At 47.2% G+C, this 15,747-nt stretch overlaps 1 protein-coding gene across 2 annotated transcripts; it reads right to left on the minus strand.

Annotated features, from left to right (window-relative positions):
* Nucleotides 1-3,200: 3,200 nt before the first annotated feature.
* Nucleotides 3,201-4,478, minus strand: LOC309685544 (tubulin beta-5 chain-like; the record flags this gene model as incomplete). 2 transcript variants are annotated; one of them, XM_082501291.1, is made up of 2 exons in its annotated part: nucleotides 3,201-4,194; nucleotides 4,306-4,478. In XM_082501291.1, the coding sequence occupies 2 exons, from the start codon at nucleotides 4,476-4,478 to the stop codon at nucleotides 3,201-3,203; spliced, it is 1,167 nt and encodes a 388-aa protein (XP_082357417.1). The 2 variants fall into 2 exon arrangements, with proteins under 2 accessions (XP_082357417.1, XP_082357416.1); XM_082501290.1 differs by having other exon boundaries at nucleotides 3,201-4,478.
* Nucleotides 4,479-15,747: the final 11,269 nt, after the last annotated feature.

The following is a 15,747-nucleotide window of genomic DNA, read 5'->3' on the forward strand; positions in this document are numbered from 1 at the left end:
GCTCTGGGAAGCAGAATTTCCACAGGCAGGGCTTGATTTCGCCTCGCCTCGAGATCTTGAGCCAAAACACCTCTCCAAGCTCTCTGTGCCAGTGCCACCACAGGAGCCATTCAACCCCGCGCCAGGAGCCCAGCTCAGGCTGACCCCGTGGGGTCAGAGGGCGGGAATGCGCAGAGCATGCTGGGAGACAGCTCACCCCGGGGCATGCTGGGAGCTTTAGTCCCAGTGCATGCTGGGAGCTGTAGTCCTGGGACATGCTGGGAGCCAGCACACCCCGGGGCATGCTGGGAGCTGTAGTCCGGGGGCACAGGGCTGCCCGGCAGCCATGTTGTGTCGGGTGCAGCAGTCTCTGCTCCAGCCACGGCCCGGCTGAGGGGAGGAGAGCTGAGGAGACGAAGGCAGGAAGGGGCAGGGAGGCAGAGACAGAACTGCCTGAAACGTAACGTTGCTGGCAGCGCAGAGAGCGTGAGCTGCAGTGAGCCCCAGGCCTTTGGGGCCACATCACCCCTCTGCTGCCTCCCAGCCCCTCTCTGCCCTCCTCCCATTTCCCTCTCTGTCGTTTTTCTCACTTCCCTGTACCTCTCCTAGTTTTGTGTGTACCGCTCCCTATCCCTCTCTTCTCCAAGTTCCTCTTTCTCTGTCGCTCTGCCCACCCCTGTCTTTTTCTTGCTGTCCCTCTCTCCTGCTCCCTGTCCCTCTTTTTTTCTTCCTCTCTCTGCCCTGCAGCCCATTGCTGTTGTTTCCTTCCCTGTCTCTTTGTGCTGATCTGCATCCCTCCCTGTTTTTCAGTCTCTCTGGCCTGTGCCCTCTCCTTCTGTGTCTCTGCCTGTACGTCACGCTCCCTGTCCTTGTCTTCCCCTCTCCCTCCTTCCTTCCGCTTCTCTTTCTCTCTCTGTCGCTCTGTCCTGCTCGCTGTTGCTGTGTTTTTTCATTCTGTATCCCACGGTCCCTGTCCTTCTCCCTGTCCATCTCCTCTCTCTCTTGCCCTCTTTGCTGCTCCCTGACCGTTCCCCCCCCCTCCCCTGCAGGGCTCCTGATACCTCTCTTTCTTTCTCCATCCCCCTGTGCTGCTCACCGTCCCTGTTCTTCTCTTTCTCTTTGTTGTTATTCTCGCTCTTTTCCTCTGTGCTCTACACATTGCTGCTTTTTTTCCCCTTCCTTCTCAGTCTCGTCATCAGGATCTGACCCTCTTTGTTTCTCGGTCCCTTTGTTCTCCTCCCTGTCCTTCCTTTTTCTCTCTCCATCTGTACATCCTGCTCCCTGTCCCTGTCTTTCTCTATCCCACCTTCCTTCTTCTTCCCTGCCCCCATCTCTGTCTCTCTGTCTTCCTCCTCAACCCAACTTTTTCTTCCTCCATGTCTCTGCAGGTCTCCTCATCCCTGTTTGCCTTGATTTCTCCATCTCTCTAGCCTTTTTCCTTGCACCTTTCTTTCTTGGCTCCTCTGTCTTTTCTTTCATCATGTTTTTCTCTTTCTAGTCCTCTGCCCTTCTCCCCATCAACTTAAACTGAATGACCCGGTGTCCCTGTGCTCTGGTATTTCCTTAGCATTGCCCTGAGGAAGATGTGTGGTTTTAGGGATCATTTAGGGGCTGGTGTCCGTATGTGGACAGTGGAGCGAGGTGTAGTTAAAGCAGAGGTTGTTCTCAGCTGGTGCTCTATGCATCTTGTTCAAACAGCCAGCTGGGGGCCTTATTTTGAAGGAAGGTTTCTTGTTCTGCACTTATTGCTTCTCGGGATGCTGCACAGGAGCAGTGTTGGGGTCTGGAGACATGGAGTGGACCTGCTGTCAGTCCTAGTAATCATGAACTTATCTGGACTGGAATGAAACCAGACTGACCGTGTATGGGTTTCTTCCCAGCTCCAATTCCAACCTACATGCTCGGTGCTAATGAACAAGAGACGCTCTGCTATTTTGAAATTGTCAGTGGCTGCAGATGAGCAGAGAACATTGCTCAGCCAACAGGGCAGGTGGTCTGTGATAAAGGATGTGTCCCTGCATGGCGGTGCTTTCATGAATGTTTTCATGTCTTGTGACTTCAAAGCCCTTCCTTTTTGTGAAATTTTTAAGAAGGTATTTCTTATTCTGGGGTTTTGCCTGGAGTTGGGCTTCAAGTTGAATGGCTGATAGAATGGGCTTCATAAAACAGAAGACAGAACCCTGCTTTTGTGTTCTTATTTTCTAATGGTCTCTGAACTTCGGTACGCAAAGGGAAGAGTGGTTGAAAGAGTCTGATTTTTGAGAGTAACATATTCCTGTCGCATGCCTGTCTCTACATACCTGAAGTATGATTTGGCTCAGCTGTGAGGCTGTAATGGTGTAGCAACAGGAAGAAGTGTCATCTTTAAAGGTAATGAATCTGTAGCAAAACTAGGGGGAAAAGCTAGTTTCTTCCTTGAATGCTGCCTGACAAACACAGTAGCAAGGAAAGGCACTTGCAATTGGCTTTTTTATGCAGTCTTCATAGGGAGCTTTTCGTATTGATTGATTTCTGGGAAGCAAGGCGGCATTGAGGAAAAAAACCTGGGGCTTGTCTAAATGGCGTCTTCACCATAGACAGCGTTCAAGCCCTTGTGCTCAAACAGGTCTTTATTGCAGTTTATGAAGGCAGAAGATGAGCTGTGTGTAAGGAAAGTTTCGGCAGAAGAAAGGCTAGATTTGCTAAATTGGGTCTTCTGTATGTGATGCAAATATGAGAAGACTTGGCAGTGTTTACATCTTAAGTGCGTGCCGGTGTGTTAATGCAGTTATCGAGGTCTTTTCGGGGGTACTTTTGGACTGCAGGTCACGTGTCTGGGTGGTACCGAGCCCGAGAATGAGCCAGCACCTGCTGATGGTTTTAGCTCACAGGATGTGACAGAGTGGAAAACCTCTTTGTGGTGGGCTTCAAACATCAAAGGTGAGGATATGTTGCTGACGCCCGCCCCGTCCTGGAGATGTGGGGAGTTTTGCTAAGAGTCCGGTAAAGATTCTGCTTTAGAATCATAGAATCGTAGACTCATAGAATGGTTTGGGTTGGAAGGGACCTTAAAGATCATCCAGTTCCACCCCCCTGCCCTGGGCAGGGACACCTCCCACTAGCCCAGGTTGCTCCAAGCCCTGTCCAACCTGGCCTTGAACACCTCCAGGGATGGGGCAGCCAGAGCTTCTCTGGGCAACCTGGGCCAGTGCCTCACCACCCTTACAGTCAAGAATTTCTTGCTAGTACTGCTGGTACTCGGAGACGAGGTCGTTCATGTTGCTCTCGGCCTCGGTGAACTCCATCTCGTCCATGCCCTCGCCCGTGTACCAGTGGAGGAAGGTCTTACGCCGGAACATGGCCGTGAACTGCTCCGAGATCCTCTTGAAGAGCTCCTGGATGGCCGTGCTGTTGCCGATGAAGGTGACGGCCATCTTGAGGCCCCGCGGCGGGATGTCACACACGGCCGTCTTCACGTTGTTGGGGATCCACTCCACGAAGTAAGAGCTGTTCTTGTTCTGGACGTTGAGCATCTGCTCGTCCACCTCCTTCATGGACATGCGGCCTCGGAAGACGGCGGCCACCGTGAGGTAACGGCCGTGACGCGGGTCGCAGGCGGCCATCATGTTTTTGGCATCGAAGACCTGCTGGGTGAGCTCGGGGACGGTGAGGGCGCGGTACTGCTGGCTGCCGCGTGACGTCAAGGGGGCGAAGCCGGGCATGAAGAAGTGGAGGCGAGGGAAGGGCACCATGTTGACGGCCAACTTGCGGAGATCGGCGTTGAGTTGACCGGGGAAACGCAAGCAGGTGGTGACGCCGCTCATGGTGGCCGAGACGAGGTGGTTGAGGTCACCGTAGGTGGGGGTGGTCAGCTTCAGGGTGCGGAAGCAGATGTCGTAGAGGGCTTCGTTGTCGATGCAGTAGGTCTTGTCCGTGTTCTCCACCAGCTGGTGGACAGACAGGGTGGCGTTGTAGGGTTCCACCACCGTGTCGGACACCTTGGGGGACGGGACGACGCTGAAGGTGTTCATGATGCGGTCAGGGTATTCCTCCCGGATTTTGGAGATGAGGAGGGTCCCCATGCCGGAGCCGGTGCCACCGCCCAGCGAGTGGGTCAACTGGAAGCCCTGGAGGCAGTCGCAGCTCTCCGCCTCCTTCCTCACCACGTCCAGGACCGAGTCCACCAGTTCGGCCCCCTCCGTGTAGTGGCCTTTGGCCCAGTTGTTGCCTGCGCCGCTCTGGCCAAAAACGAAGTTGTCCGGCCGGAAGATCTGCCCGAAGGGTCCTGAGCGCACCGAGTCCATGGTGCCCGGCTCCAGGTCCACCAAGATGGCCCTTGGCACATACTTACCCCCGGTGGCCTCGTTGTAGTAGATGCTGATGCGGTCGAGCTGGAGGTCGCTGTCGCCGTGGTAGGTGCCGGTGGGGTCGATGCTGTGTTCGTCGCTGATCACCTCCCAAAACTTGGCCCCGATCTGGTTGCCACACTGGCCTGCCTGGATGTGGACGATCTCCCTCATGGTGGCGGCGCGGGTCGGGCTGGACGCGGTGTCGGTGCAGTGGGCTCCACCCGGTCTTGCTGGGCGATTCGATGGCGCGGCCCCTTTAAGGCGGGAGCGCTGTTGCGCTCTAGTATCTAATCTAAAAACCTCCTTTCAGTTTAAAACCATTACGCCTTGTCCTATTGCTACCCTCCCTGATAAAGAGTCCTTCCCCAGCTTTCCTGTAGCCCCTTTAGGTACTTTAAGGGGCTTTAAGGTCTCCTCGGGGCCTTCTCCTGTCCAGGCTGAAAAACCGCAACTCTTTCAGGCTGTCCTCATAGGAGAGGTGCTCCATCTTTGTCGCCCTCCTCTGGACTCACTCCAACAGGTCCATGTCTTTCCTATGTTGGGGGCCCCAGAGCTTGACGCAGGCCTCTGATCATCTTTCTGGCCTCCTCTGGACCCACTCCGACAGGTCCATGTCCTTCATATGTTGGAGTCTCCAGAGCTGGACGCAGTACTCCAAGTGGCGTCTCACGAGAGCAGAGTAGAAGGGCAGAATGACTGCAGCCCAGGAGTAGAGCAGAGTAGAAGGGCAGAATGACTGCAGCCCAGGATGCAGTTGACTGTCTGGGCTGTGAGTGGACATTGCCGGCTCATGTTGAGCTTCTCATCCACCAACACCCCCAAGCCAGGGCTGCTCTTGATCGATTCTCTGCCCAGCCTGGATTTGTGTTTGGGATTTCCCCGACCCAGATGTAGGACCTTGCACTTGGTCTTGTTGAACTTCACGAGGTTTGCACAGGCCCACCTCTCCAGCCTGTCCAGGTCCCTCTGGATGGCATCCATTCCCTCAGGCAAGTTGACTGTGCCACACAGCTTGATGTCATCAGCAAAGTAGCTGAGGGTGCACTCCATCCCAACATCCATGTCACCAGCAGAGGTGCTGAACAGCACTGGTGCCAGCACTGACCCCTGAGTAACACCACTTGTCACTGGCTTCCACTGGGACATTGAGCTGTCGACGATAACTTTTTGAGTGTGGCATCCAGCCAGTTCCTTACCCACCAAGTGCTCCATCTGTCAAATTGCTTTCTCTCCAGTTTAGAGACCAGGATGTCATGCGGAACGGTGTCCAGCTTCGCACAAGTCCAGGTAGATGATGTCAGTTGCTCTTCCCTTATCCACCAATGATGTACCTCAGCCATAGAAGGCCACCAAATTTGTCAGGCATGACTTGTGCTCAGGGAAGCCCTGTTGGCTCTCACCCATCACCTCCTTATTTTCCATGTGCCTTAGCAGAGTTCCCAGGAGGATCTGCTCCATGATCTTGCCAGGCACAGAGGTGAGACTGACCGGCCTGTAATTCCCCGGGTCCTCCTTTTTTCCCTTGGTGAGGAGCGACACCAACTGTTTTCCTGCCCAGTTCCTGTCCTGTTGCACCATACCACTTGCTGCATATCTTAAAATTACAAAGGCAGATTGTTTTCCAGTAGTGTTAAAAAGGAAAAAAACCACTCTCATTGATTATAGCAAGAAGAAGAGAATTTTTAAAACTGCCACAATTAGAGGAAAATTTGGAGAGCAGTACTGAGCAGTGAGTGAGCAATTACCGTGAAGGGAATGTAGTTTCATGACTTTCTGGAATAGTGTGCATTAGTAGAGTTATATTTTTATTTTGAACTAACAGGAACAAGAGGAAATAGCAAAGAAGCATGAGGAAAACCTTAGAGTTCAACACCAGAAGCTAAATTTGCATTCTGACAATTCCCTTAATAAATTCAAAGAAACTGCTTTGGTGAGTTGTGTGTATCATCTGTGGGATTAGAGAAGTTGTTCCCAAGTTTTTAAAATTGTTGGTCAGAAGAACAGTTTTGCAGTCAAAAGTAAGTACTAAGTGATGACAGAAAAAAAGAAATGGACCGTTGATAAAGAATTACTGTACTATTCTTGAGAGAATTGGCAAGAGATGGATTAGAGATGAAGTGTGAAAAACCAAAGTTACCACCTCAGTATATATGGGCATTTTTCCTATCCTCCTAATTTATGGAGACTTCTAGGAGAGGGAGCTATATTTTGTTTTCTGTTCTTTTCATTCAATACGTGGTTAAGTTAAATTGATCCATTTCAATGCAGAATTCCTCTTGGCGCTTTATAGGATGAAACCTGTATTTAACTGGTTATTCTGTGGATCATTAGATACATAAAGCTCTTTTCAAAATGCATTGCTAATGCTTACCTTTGATTTAAAGCTTAAAGTGTTTCTCACATACATTTGTTCTGTTATACAGGAGTTAACGAAAAGGTTTTCTTTATCACCTTCCAACAGCAAGGATTTTCTCCACTTAGCTGAAATGGAGCAAACTGTAGCAGAACAGGATCATTATCTTCCTTCACTTGTTGGAAAATTAAAGACAACATCATCTCAATTGGAGAAACAAAACTAATTGCTTTAATGAACATCCAAGAGTATCAGACTATCAGACCCCAGTAAGTTTTTAGACTGTTAACATAAGTCACAACAGGATTGGATCAAGTCAGTTATGTGTTGCTGCTATAGGATTGGTCTATCAGATTGAACATCTTTTTGCTGAATTTAAGATTTGGCTGGAAAAACTAACTCAAAAGAGTCACTACAGTTGGTAATTGTAAATTATTTTTAATCTGTAGCCCTTCATTGAAGCTAATACTGAAAAACTGTGGTTTAGAAAAAACTGCCTTTCTGTTGTTAGCTTTGTGCCATTCAGGGAAAAAGAAAATCGTCAACGGGTCTCGGTACGAGAGTTGTCCTGAAGCTACTGTGATATTTGGTAGTTTATGTTTTGTTTATTTTCTTTTTTCTCCTGAAAAAAGCTCCGTTTGGGCTTGCTGCCTAACAAGCTTAAACTCACAAAAAAATAACCCTTGTTTAAAAGGGAAAAGGCGTGCTGCTGTCTTTTCCTGTTAGGGCCAGGAACTAGAATGAACCATGCCCCCATCTCATTTTGCTGATCTTCTTGAGTAATTTTCTTATTAGATGGAGGATGCCTTTGTTGAGTCAGTGTTTTTTGCTCTTTCCAAGTCTGTGTGTCATTGCTTTAACAATAATAAAATCTATAAAATCATTATTTATTTGGAGTTTGCTAACTTAATTATCGCAGTGTGCCCTATTAATGCTTATTTTTTTCTTAGGCTTCAGGAAGAGCACACAGTTGATGTGGAACAACTTAAAAGATGAAGCAAATGAATTGAGGAACATCTTATCTCAGGTGGAGAAGGAATTAGCAAATGTAAAGGCTGATCTAGAGATCCCAAAAAGAAGAAAATAATAGAGCACTCACAGCAACGCTGAAAAACCTGGTGGAACAGTGGAAGAGCCAGTTAGGCAAAAAAGAGAAGCAGCAGAAAGTTAGTCAACAAAAATTAATCCCTATGTCACATAAATGTTTCATGTTGCTTAATGCTTCAGACTCCGTGTACAGTACAGCAGGGTGTAGAATGTAATTGCATAATATAAGAGAGTAAAATATAACTGGCTTTTCTTGTTTAGTAATGTTCATATTAGCAGCTTCTTCACTTACTAGAACTTGAATTTCTTATTTTCAGGCTTTGAGTGAAGCACTTCTGGACCTCCGAGCAGAAACGACTGCTGATGCTGAACAGCAGACTATTTCTGCTGCAACACAAATAGAACGTCCAGGAGACTATTGACAAACAAAGGGCTGACAGTGAGTACTGGGTAACATATCGTTGTATTGCATTGTTGTATTGTTGATAGTCCTGATTTCGGGGGGTTGCTGGTTGGTTGGCTGGTTGGTTGGTTGGTTGGTTGGTTTGTTTTCTTCCAGACACAGATAGAGAAAGTAAAATATCCGATTACAAAATTTACAGATAACCTTAAAATAAGGAAAAGCAGGGAAAGTTCTTTGTCAGATGAAAGGCCTGAGCTGAACCAAGAACTCCAGAGAAAACAAAAAGCGTTTGCTAAATTGCTGAGAGAAAAACATGAAGTGGAAAAAGAAGATGAAGAACTGAGGAAAGGAGTCAGGAGGCTGAGCAGCAGCATTGAGGTAGAAGTGATTTTTAAAATCATGTTTGATGTTGGTCAAGTTTCTGCATCGATGTGCTGGGTTTGGGGGGAAACATTAAGTCCTCTTGGCAGGCATTGAGACTTACACTTGATTTTAAAATTTACGTTTGCTCACCAGCTGGGTTACCTGTGAGCTGTTAGCTTTGCTGTTGGAAGATTCCTCAAACAACAGGAAGAGCCTGAAAAAATACTTGCTCCTTGAAATAAGTTTGAAGGAGTGTGAGGAGTTGAATTACCACTTTTAAGGCTTCTTTGGAAAATGGAACTTGGTGGTCTTCCTGGCTGTTCTTTTTTTCTCCTTGCAGAAGAAAAGTAAAGGATTTACAGTAGAATCATCGTGTTTTTTTTTGTTTTTTGTTTTTGTTTTTTTTTTAATTCAGCTACTTGATGGTGGTTATTCACTTTAGAATGTAAACTAATTCTGCCAATAGGAAGTCCTTATTTTTTGAGTGGAGAAAAATGCTTAGGTAGTGGTCATTAAACTTTATGTTTGTGAAAGCGTGTAATTTTTCAGAGCAAAGCTGATGAACAAAATCTGATAGCTGCACTTCAGAAAAAAATTAAATAGTTGGAAAGCGAACTTGAGAAGAAATGTGAAGAAACAACCAAAAAAAAGATGTAAGAGAAGACAAGGAATGTGTTACTTAGACCGTGGCTTTGAAAGACATCATCAGCCTCGGTGCAGGCAGGCCAACTCTCCCTATTGCCTCTAAAAAAACCCGCCCACCCAACCAAACCTGACCAGAAGAAAAGCAGTTTCGTGACTGTAACTTCTTCACGTTCCCCATGCTCTTTGTTGCTGCTCCTGTTGCTCAGTACTGCTATATTAATGCTTCCTGACCTTTTTGTACAATTAAAGATCCCTTACCAATCATAAAGTATACGGGGATATTATAGCATGCTTGTATAATGACATTCAGACTATTTAGGACATTAAATATTACTCTAGGCCAGCACTTACGCTTCCAATTAATTTGAGGCTTTTAAAATACCTGTTGCTTAATGTCTAGAGATATTTTTCTCAAATTGTGCTTGTTTTTTCCTTTTTCCGTGATTTTGCTTTCTGTCTGCCCCTTAGTAGCAGCAGTTGTTTTGAATGAAGGCAGAAAAGAAAGTACAGGGCCAAACCGGAGAAGTCCAATTAAAAAGACCCAAAATTGCTTACAGGAATATTGACTGTGATTTTTTCAGTAGCCATTCATGATCACATAGGTGTCTTAAAAAAAGACATATGTGCAAACCCTCTGCAAATGTTCCGTTTACTTCAGTACCGTAATGGCAGGGTTTGACTGCTAAAAGATGCAGAAGAGAAAGGAAACGGTGACGGTGGTTGTAGCTGTTGTTAGATTGTGGTCTGAAACGGCTTCAAAATGGCATTTATTCTTAGCAAGTCTCTCATGAATTTCATGTAGAACACAGCCATGATCAGCACGTGGTTTATGACATTATTTTTTCCAGGTTTGGGGCTGGTTTTTTTTTTTTTTCGGTAAAGCTATACTGTCTACAAGGTAACCATAATAAACAGAGAAGGGGGTGTGATTCAGTAAGGAAATAAATTGCAAATGCGGATTCTTTAAGACATAAAATCATTTCTCCTAAAGGAAGCAAGTTAGCAAATAAAGTTTTCAATGTAAATTTACTGGATGTTGCGGGCCTGAGAAAGAGAAAATTGCTCTACAGCAAAAACTGAGAAGTACCAGTGTCGCTGTTGACTGTGCTGTTGGAGTAAGAGCCTCCAAGACTGAAAAAGAACTGGAAGAACTAAGAAAACAGAATCTAGATTTTGAAAACAAAGTTGCTCACATGAGGTGAGAGGCATTCCAAAAGAATCTGTAAAAACTAAAAAAAATCTAAATGAGACAAAAAATCTGTGGAAAGAGATAGATAGTCTCTGTTAGGCCAACTGATGCAGTAAGGACAGGGCAAGACTCTTTTCAGCGGTGCCCAGTGACCGGGCAAGGGGCGACGGGCACAAACTGGAACACGGGAAATTCCATCTCAACATGAGGAAGAACTTCTTTACTTTGAGGGAGCCAGAGCGCTGGAACAGGTTGTCCAGAGAGGTTGTGGAGTCTCCCTTTCTAGAGAGATTCAAAACCCACCTGGATGCATTCCTGTCCAACCTGCTGTAGGCGATCCTGCTCTGGTGGGGGGGTTGGACTAGATGATCTCCGGAGGTCCCTTCCAACCCCTGTCAGCCCGTGATTCTGTGAAAAAAAAAAAAAGGTGGGAATTTCAAAAACCCGTGGAGTCTGTGATGAGCAAACTTAAAGCTGCTTGAGGTATTTTGAGAAAACAGTTGGCTTATTCATTTTCATTGACTAAACTGTTAGATGATTTAGCGCTACCTACCTAGTTAACTTCTGTTCTCAGGGTCAAACATGGTCAGTACATGTTTGGACTGGGCTATCAACAAAGATCATTTATTTAATCTTGTCTTCCATCCTCCAGTCTCCTGCAATATGTCAAATTTTGAGTAATAGCCCAACATTATTGTTTATGTTTGTTTTTTCACGTTTAGGAATTCACACTTCAGACCCCAAAGTAAAACCACATCACCAACAAAGGGGTCGACGTAAGGATGGTGAAAGTGCTGCTTCTATGCCTTATGTGAGAGAAACTGGAAGAAAGACATTTCAGTTCTTCAGAACCTCGAAGCGCAGCATGTGTGGTCCACCGTACTGTCACTGTCACCCAAGAACCAAAGCTCAATGGATCTACAGGTGGGTTCCTGCTTACACGAGGTTCTTAACATGCCTCAAATATACCCGTCTGTATTGTGCTGCTTTTGGTTTTGTCCCCGCGGGTGACTATTAAGTTATTTCTGCCTAAATACAGGCAAGAGTAAATTTGATCCAGCATAATTTTCAGAAGTAGATTGGGGCGGTATGCATAGGGAGAAATGTAAAGCTTTATAAAGCTTTACAATTAGTCAGACAGAATATTAACGAAGAGTAATTTAGCTACCTCCATAGCAGGAATTAATTTCTCTGCCAACAAAGAGGGATGAATGCAATAATGTGCCAATGTGCAGTAACATACACATCCCCACTTTTTACACCCTCTTTTATGTGATTTATTCTTTTGAAATATGTAATAAACTGTGGATTAGTCCACCTTTGACTTCTCATTTTCATTGATATTTAAATATTGATAGCAATAGTATCAGTTTTGCAGTAAAATTTCAGTTTTCTCTCAAGAAGAGTTTCATGTTCAGATGTTTCCTCCCAGCAGGGGATGAAAGAATGACCTCGCTTTGCATGGTGTTTTTCCACAACTAGGATTTCACTGGAGGTTTATGATGGATTTATGATTTTTTTCATTATTTAGGATTATTTTTCATGTTGGATAAACATGGGCTTGGGTCTTGTTCAGATTTCTGTTATTGATTTAAATGTACTCTAACTTTTTGTGATTTATATTGTTATTTTTTGCATGTGATTTTTGTGGGACAGATGACTGAATTCACTCTTCCTGCCATTTGTGCAGGATGATATTTTCCTTCATCTTTTTTCCATCTTTGAAATACGCTACTGTCACCTTCATAACACATACTGTGTCATAAATTTGACAAGAAGCCTGCAGGTGGCTTCTGAGTCTTGCATCTTTCTTTTTGGTAATCTGTTTCAGATGTAACAATCATTTTACATATTTCACTTTATTTTTACCTTGCCAATAAAGCCGCGTGCAGTCTAGTACCGTACGTCATTGGCATTTTATTTGCCAATGGTAGTACTTACATGTTGCGTATAAACTGCAAATTTGGGGATTATTGTGCAATTAGTAATTGGAATGAACGGAATTAGTCTGCAATGCCCAGAAAACCAGAGTATTAATAATAAAGATTTTTAACCAAGTGTTACAGAACGTGGTCAGTCATTAGGCAGCGTGCTCTGATGCAAAATCCCTGCCCAGCACAAACCGTAATACTGCCCGGCCGCTCCTGCCTTCGCAAGCAGAGATAAAGGAGGAGACTGCACTATGGAGTCATCAGATCCAAAAGCAGTTGATGCCTTTGGGAAGGTTTTCAGCACAGGAACATTCCCTTTGTTCAGGTCACGGGTGTCTGTGGCAGAATCGCCTCATTTGGAAGATCCTGTGAGGCTGACGCAAACGCTGCGAGTTACAAATGGTCTTTAAAATGCCAGAGAGAAAGTCTGTATTTAACAGCAGCTTGTAGGGCAGAGACGGTGTACGATTCGCCTGATGCCTTCACTGACACTTCAGCTGCTGTCGCTGACAATTCACTGCTCAGACTGAGAGAGTCTTTCCTGAAATTGTAGCTGGAATTAGGAAACAATGTCTGTGTTTTTTCTAGAGACAAATATCCTTCAGGATCATCTAATGCACCAACTTGGGGGAAAAGAAGTCCACGTGCGAAACCATCATCTAAGAATAAAACAACCATTCAGGTCACTGTTTCATAGAATCATAGAATCAGTGAGGTTGGAAGGGACCTTTAAGATCATCAAGTCCAACCATTAACCCACCCTGATAAAAACACCACCACTTCTAAACCATGTCCCTAAGCACCTCATCTACCCTTTTCCTAAACGCCTCCAGGGATGGTGAATCCACCACCTCTCTGGGCAGCTTATTCCAATGTTTAATAACCCTTTCAGTGAAAAAATGCTTCCTAATATCCAATCTAAACCTGCCCTGACATAACTTGAACCCGTTTCCTCTTGTCCTATCACTTGTCGCCAGGGAGAAGAGGTCAGCTCCCATCTCTCTAAAACCTCCTTTCAGGTGGTTGTAGAGGGTGATAAGGTCTCCCCTCAGCCTCCTCTTCTCCAGGCTAAACAACCTCAGTTTGATATAAATTGTTACAGTTCAGTCCTTTTGGAAAAAGCAATGTGTCTCTCCCCACCTTGGAAATGTAAAAGAGCGCTTCAAACTTCCCCAACCAAAGTCCCGCAGGATTCTAAGCAACGCTGAGCAGTTTTGTTTATGTGCAGACATGTACTTCTGCCTGTATGACTGTCCTGGTTTGAGGTAAAACAGAATCAATTTTGTTCAGTAACTTCGCTGCTTAGCGGGGCCTCTTCTAACTACTAAAATAACTGCATATTGTGCAGACAGTGTTCACTCTCTCAGAGAGATCAGACCAATGTTTACAGCTGATGCCCAGGCATGGGATGCAGAGAGGCTCCTGCTTATACTCATTGCCATAACCCCCACGGCCAAACAACTTTGTGATTTGCCCCGTTGGAGGGTCGGAAGCGGAAAAGCATAGTGGGGTCCCACCTGGAGGGAGGAGCGGACAGGACAGGTGACCCAAAACTGACCAACAGGGTATTCCATCCCATCTCCCTCATGCTCAGTAGAAAAGCTGAGGGATCAAAGGGTCACGGGTTCTTCCTTCAATGGCCGACGTCTGAGGAGGACTCTGTCTGCCTGTGATCCCAATCCTGACTCCAGATCCGGAATCCAGTTCCCGTCCGTCACTGAGTCCAGCCTGGGACTGCCCCAGTGCCAGCCGGTGACGTGATTGTCATCTCGGGAGCTTGATACAGTTTTGTATATATTTTTCATTATTTCTTTTTATTTTATTATTAATATTTCATTAAAGTAGTTTAGTTTCTTCTAAACTCGTAAGTCTCTTTTTCCTCCTCTGCCTCTCTCTTTGTAGAGGGGTAGAGGGGAGCATCTGTCGGTCCCGCCTGGGGTCCCTCGGGTCCCCAGTGGTGGATTTGGCCTAAACCACGACAGATTAATTGGCGCCCAACGTGGGGCCCGAACAGTGCTCCACCAGAGCTGTGATAAATTGTCCAAATAGTTTGAATTCCAACTTGCTCAGAGATTAGAACAGACAGCTTGCATCATGTCGTTCATAGACGAAATCGTGTATCATGCCTTTAAACAGCTTTGTTGGACCTTAATGCAGTCAGCTTGGTCTAACCTGCCAAAGGTGTTGCAAATTTCATTTATTCTTTGTCTTTTTATGCGAAGATTTAAAGGTGCCGTTTTGGTGTGGTTCGCAATTCAGATGTATAACACGATGAGTTGGGTAACGGCTCTACCTGTATATCTCGGGCATCAGGTGATGGATTCTGTTATTAATTATACTTTCGGTTCTACCTGGGGGATGTTTACTTCGCCCTTTGATACTTATGCTGATGTGACACCCTCAGAGCTGGGGCATGGAAGCCTTTTGGGCTCTGAGGATAAGGACTGGTACCTTGTTAAGATCGTGATTTTGTTGTTGGGGCTCCTGAATGTGGTGCAGGGGTGGTTTCATGTGAAACATCTGTGCAGGGGGAGCTGGAGGGGACCGTGCGCTGCCGCCACTCAGACCCGCGCAGCCGCTCGGCGATCTGCAGCGGCGCGAACCGCGGCCCCGCCCGGCCCGGCCGCAGCCGCCCCCCCCGGAGCAACGGCACCACCGGCAGCCGCCCCCCCCACCGCAACGGCACAGGCGCCTCCTCCTCCGCCGCCGCCGCCTGCACCGGCACCGGCACCACCGCCGCCGCCCCCCCCACCGCAACAACACCGGCCCCTCCGCCGCCTGTCCCGGCATGGGGGCTCGTCCGGGCTGGGGTCCCTCGGGTCCCCAGTGGTGGATTTGGCCTAAACCACGACAAGTGGGAACATCCCCCGGGCAGGAGGAGGGACAGGAGCCGGGGGAGGGGGGAGGGGGGGGGAGGTGGGGGGAGGTGGCGGTGCCAGCGCCGGCCCTGGGGGCTGCGACACCACGTTTTTGTCCTCTACTGCAAAGTGTTCTGTGAAAAACAACCAACCAAATCCCACCCACCGACAACATCAAAAAACAAAGAGAAATCTCTCCAGCTCACACGAGCCTGAGCTGCTCTCCGCTGCTCTCTTTCCAGTGTCTCGGGGGGGTCACGGCCGAGCTGAGATTGGGGGTGGTGGTGGTGGGAGTTTGCCCCATGGCTGTGATGGGGGGAGAAGGGGTGGGTGAGGAGTGGAGGATGTGGTGTGGGGTTTTTTTTTGGGGTGGTGGTGTTTTTTTGCCAGGTGTCGCTTTACCCAGTGGCTCGGGGAGGCGTTGGCATCAGGAAGCCTGTGCTAAAGCGGGGTGGGGGCCTCGCCGCAGTTGGTTAGCAAAGCCAAAGTCGTTCTTAATGGTTATTAATGGTGCACTAATTACGCCCTTCTAACGGGGAAGCTCAGATGCCCCCTAAGCACCCCCCCGGTGCTTCTCTAGCCAGGCGAGCGCTGGGCGTCCCCCCCGCAGGAGAGGAGAGCACCTCCGGGGTGGGTGGAAGGGCATCACCC

The sequence above is a fragment of the Vanellus vanellus genome, assembly GCF_965231255.1.
Source record: "Vanellus vanellus genome assembly, contig: HAP1_SCAFFOLD_47, whole genome shotgun sequence".
NCBI lineage: Eukaryota > Metazoa > Chordata > Aves > Charadriiformes > Charadriidae > Vanellus > Vanellus vanellus.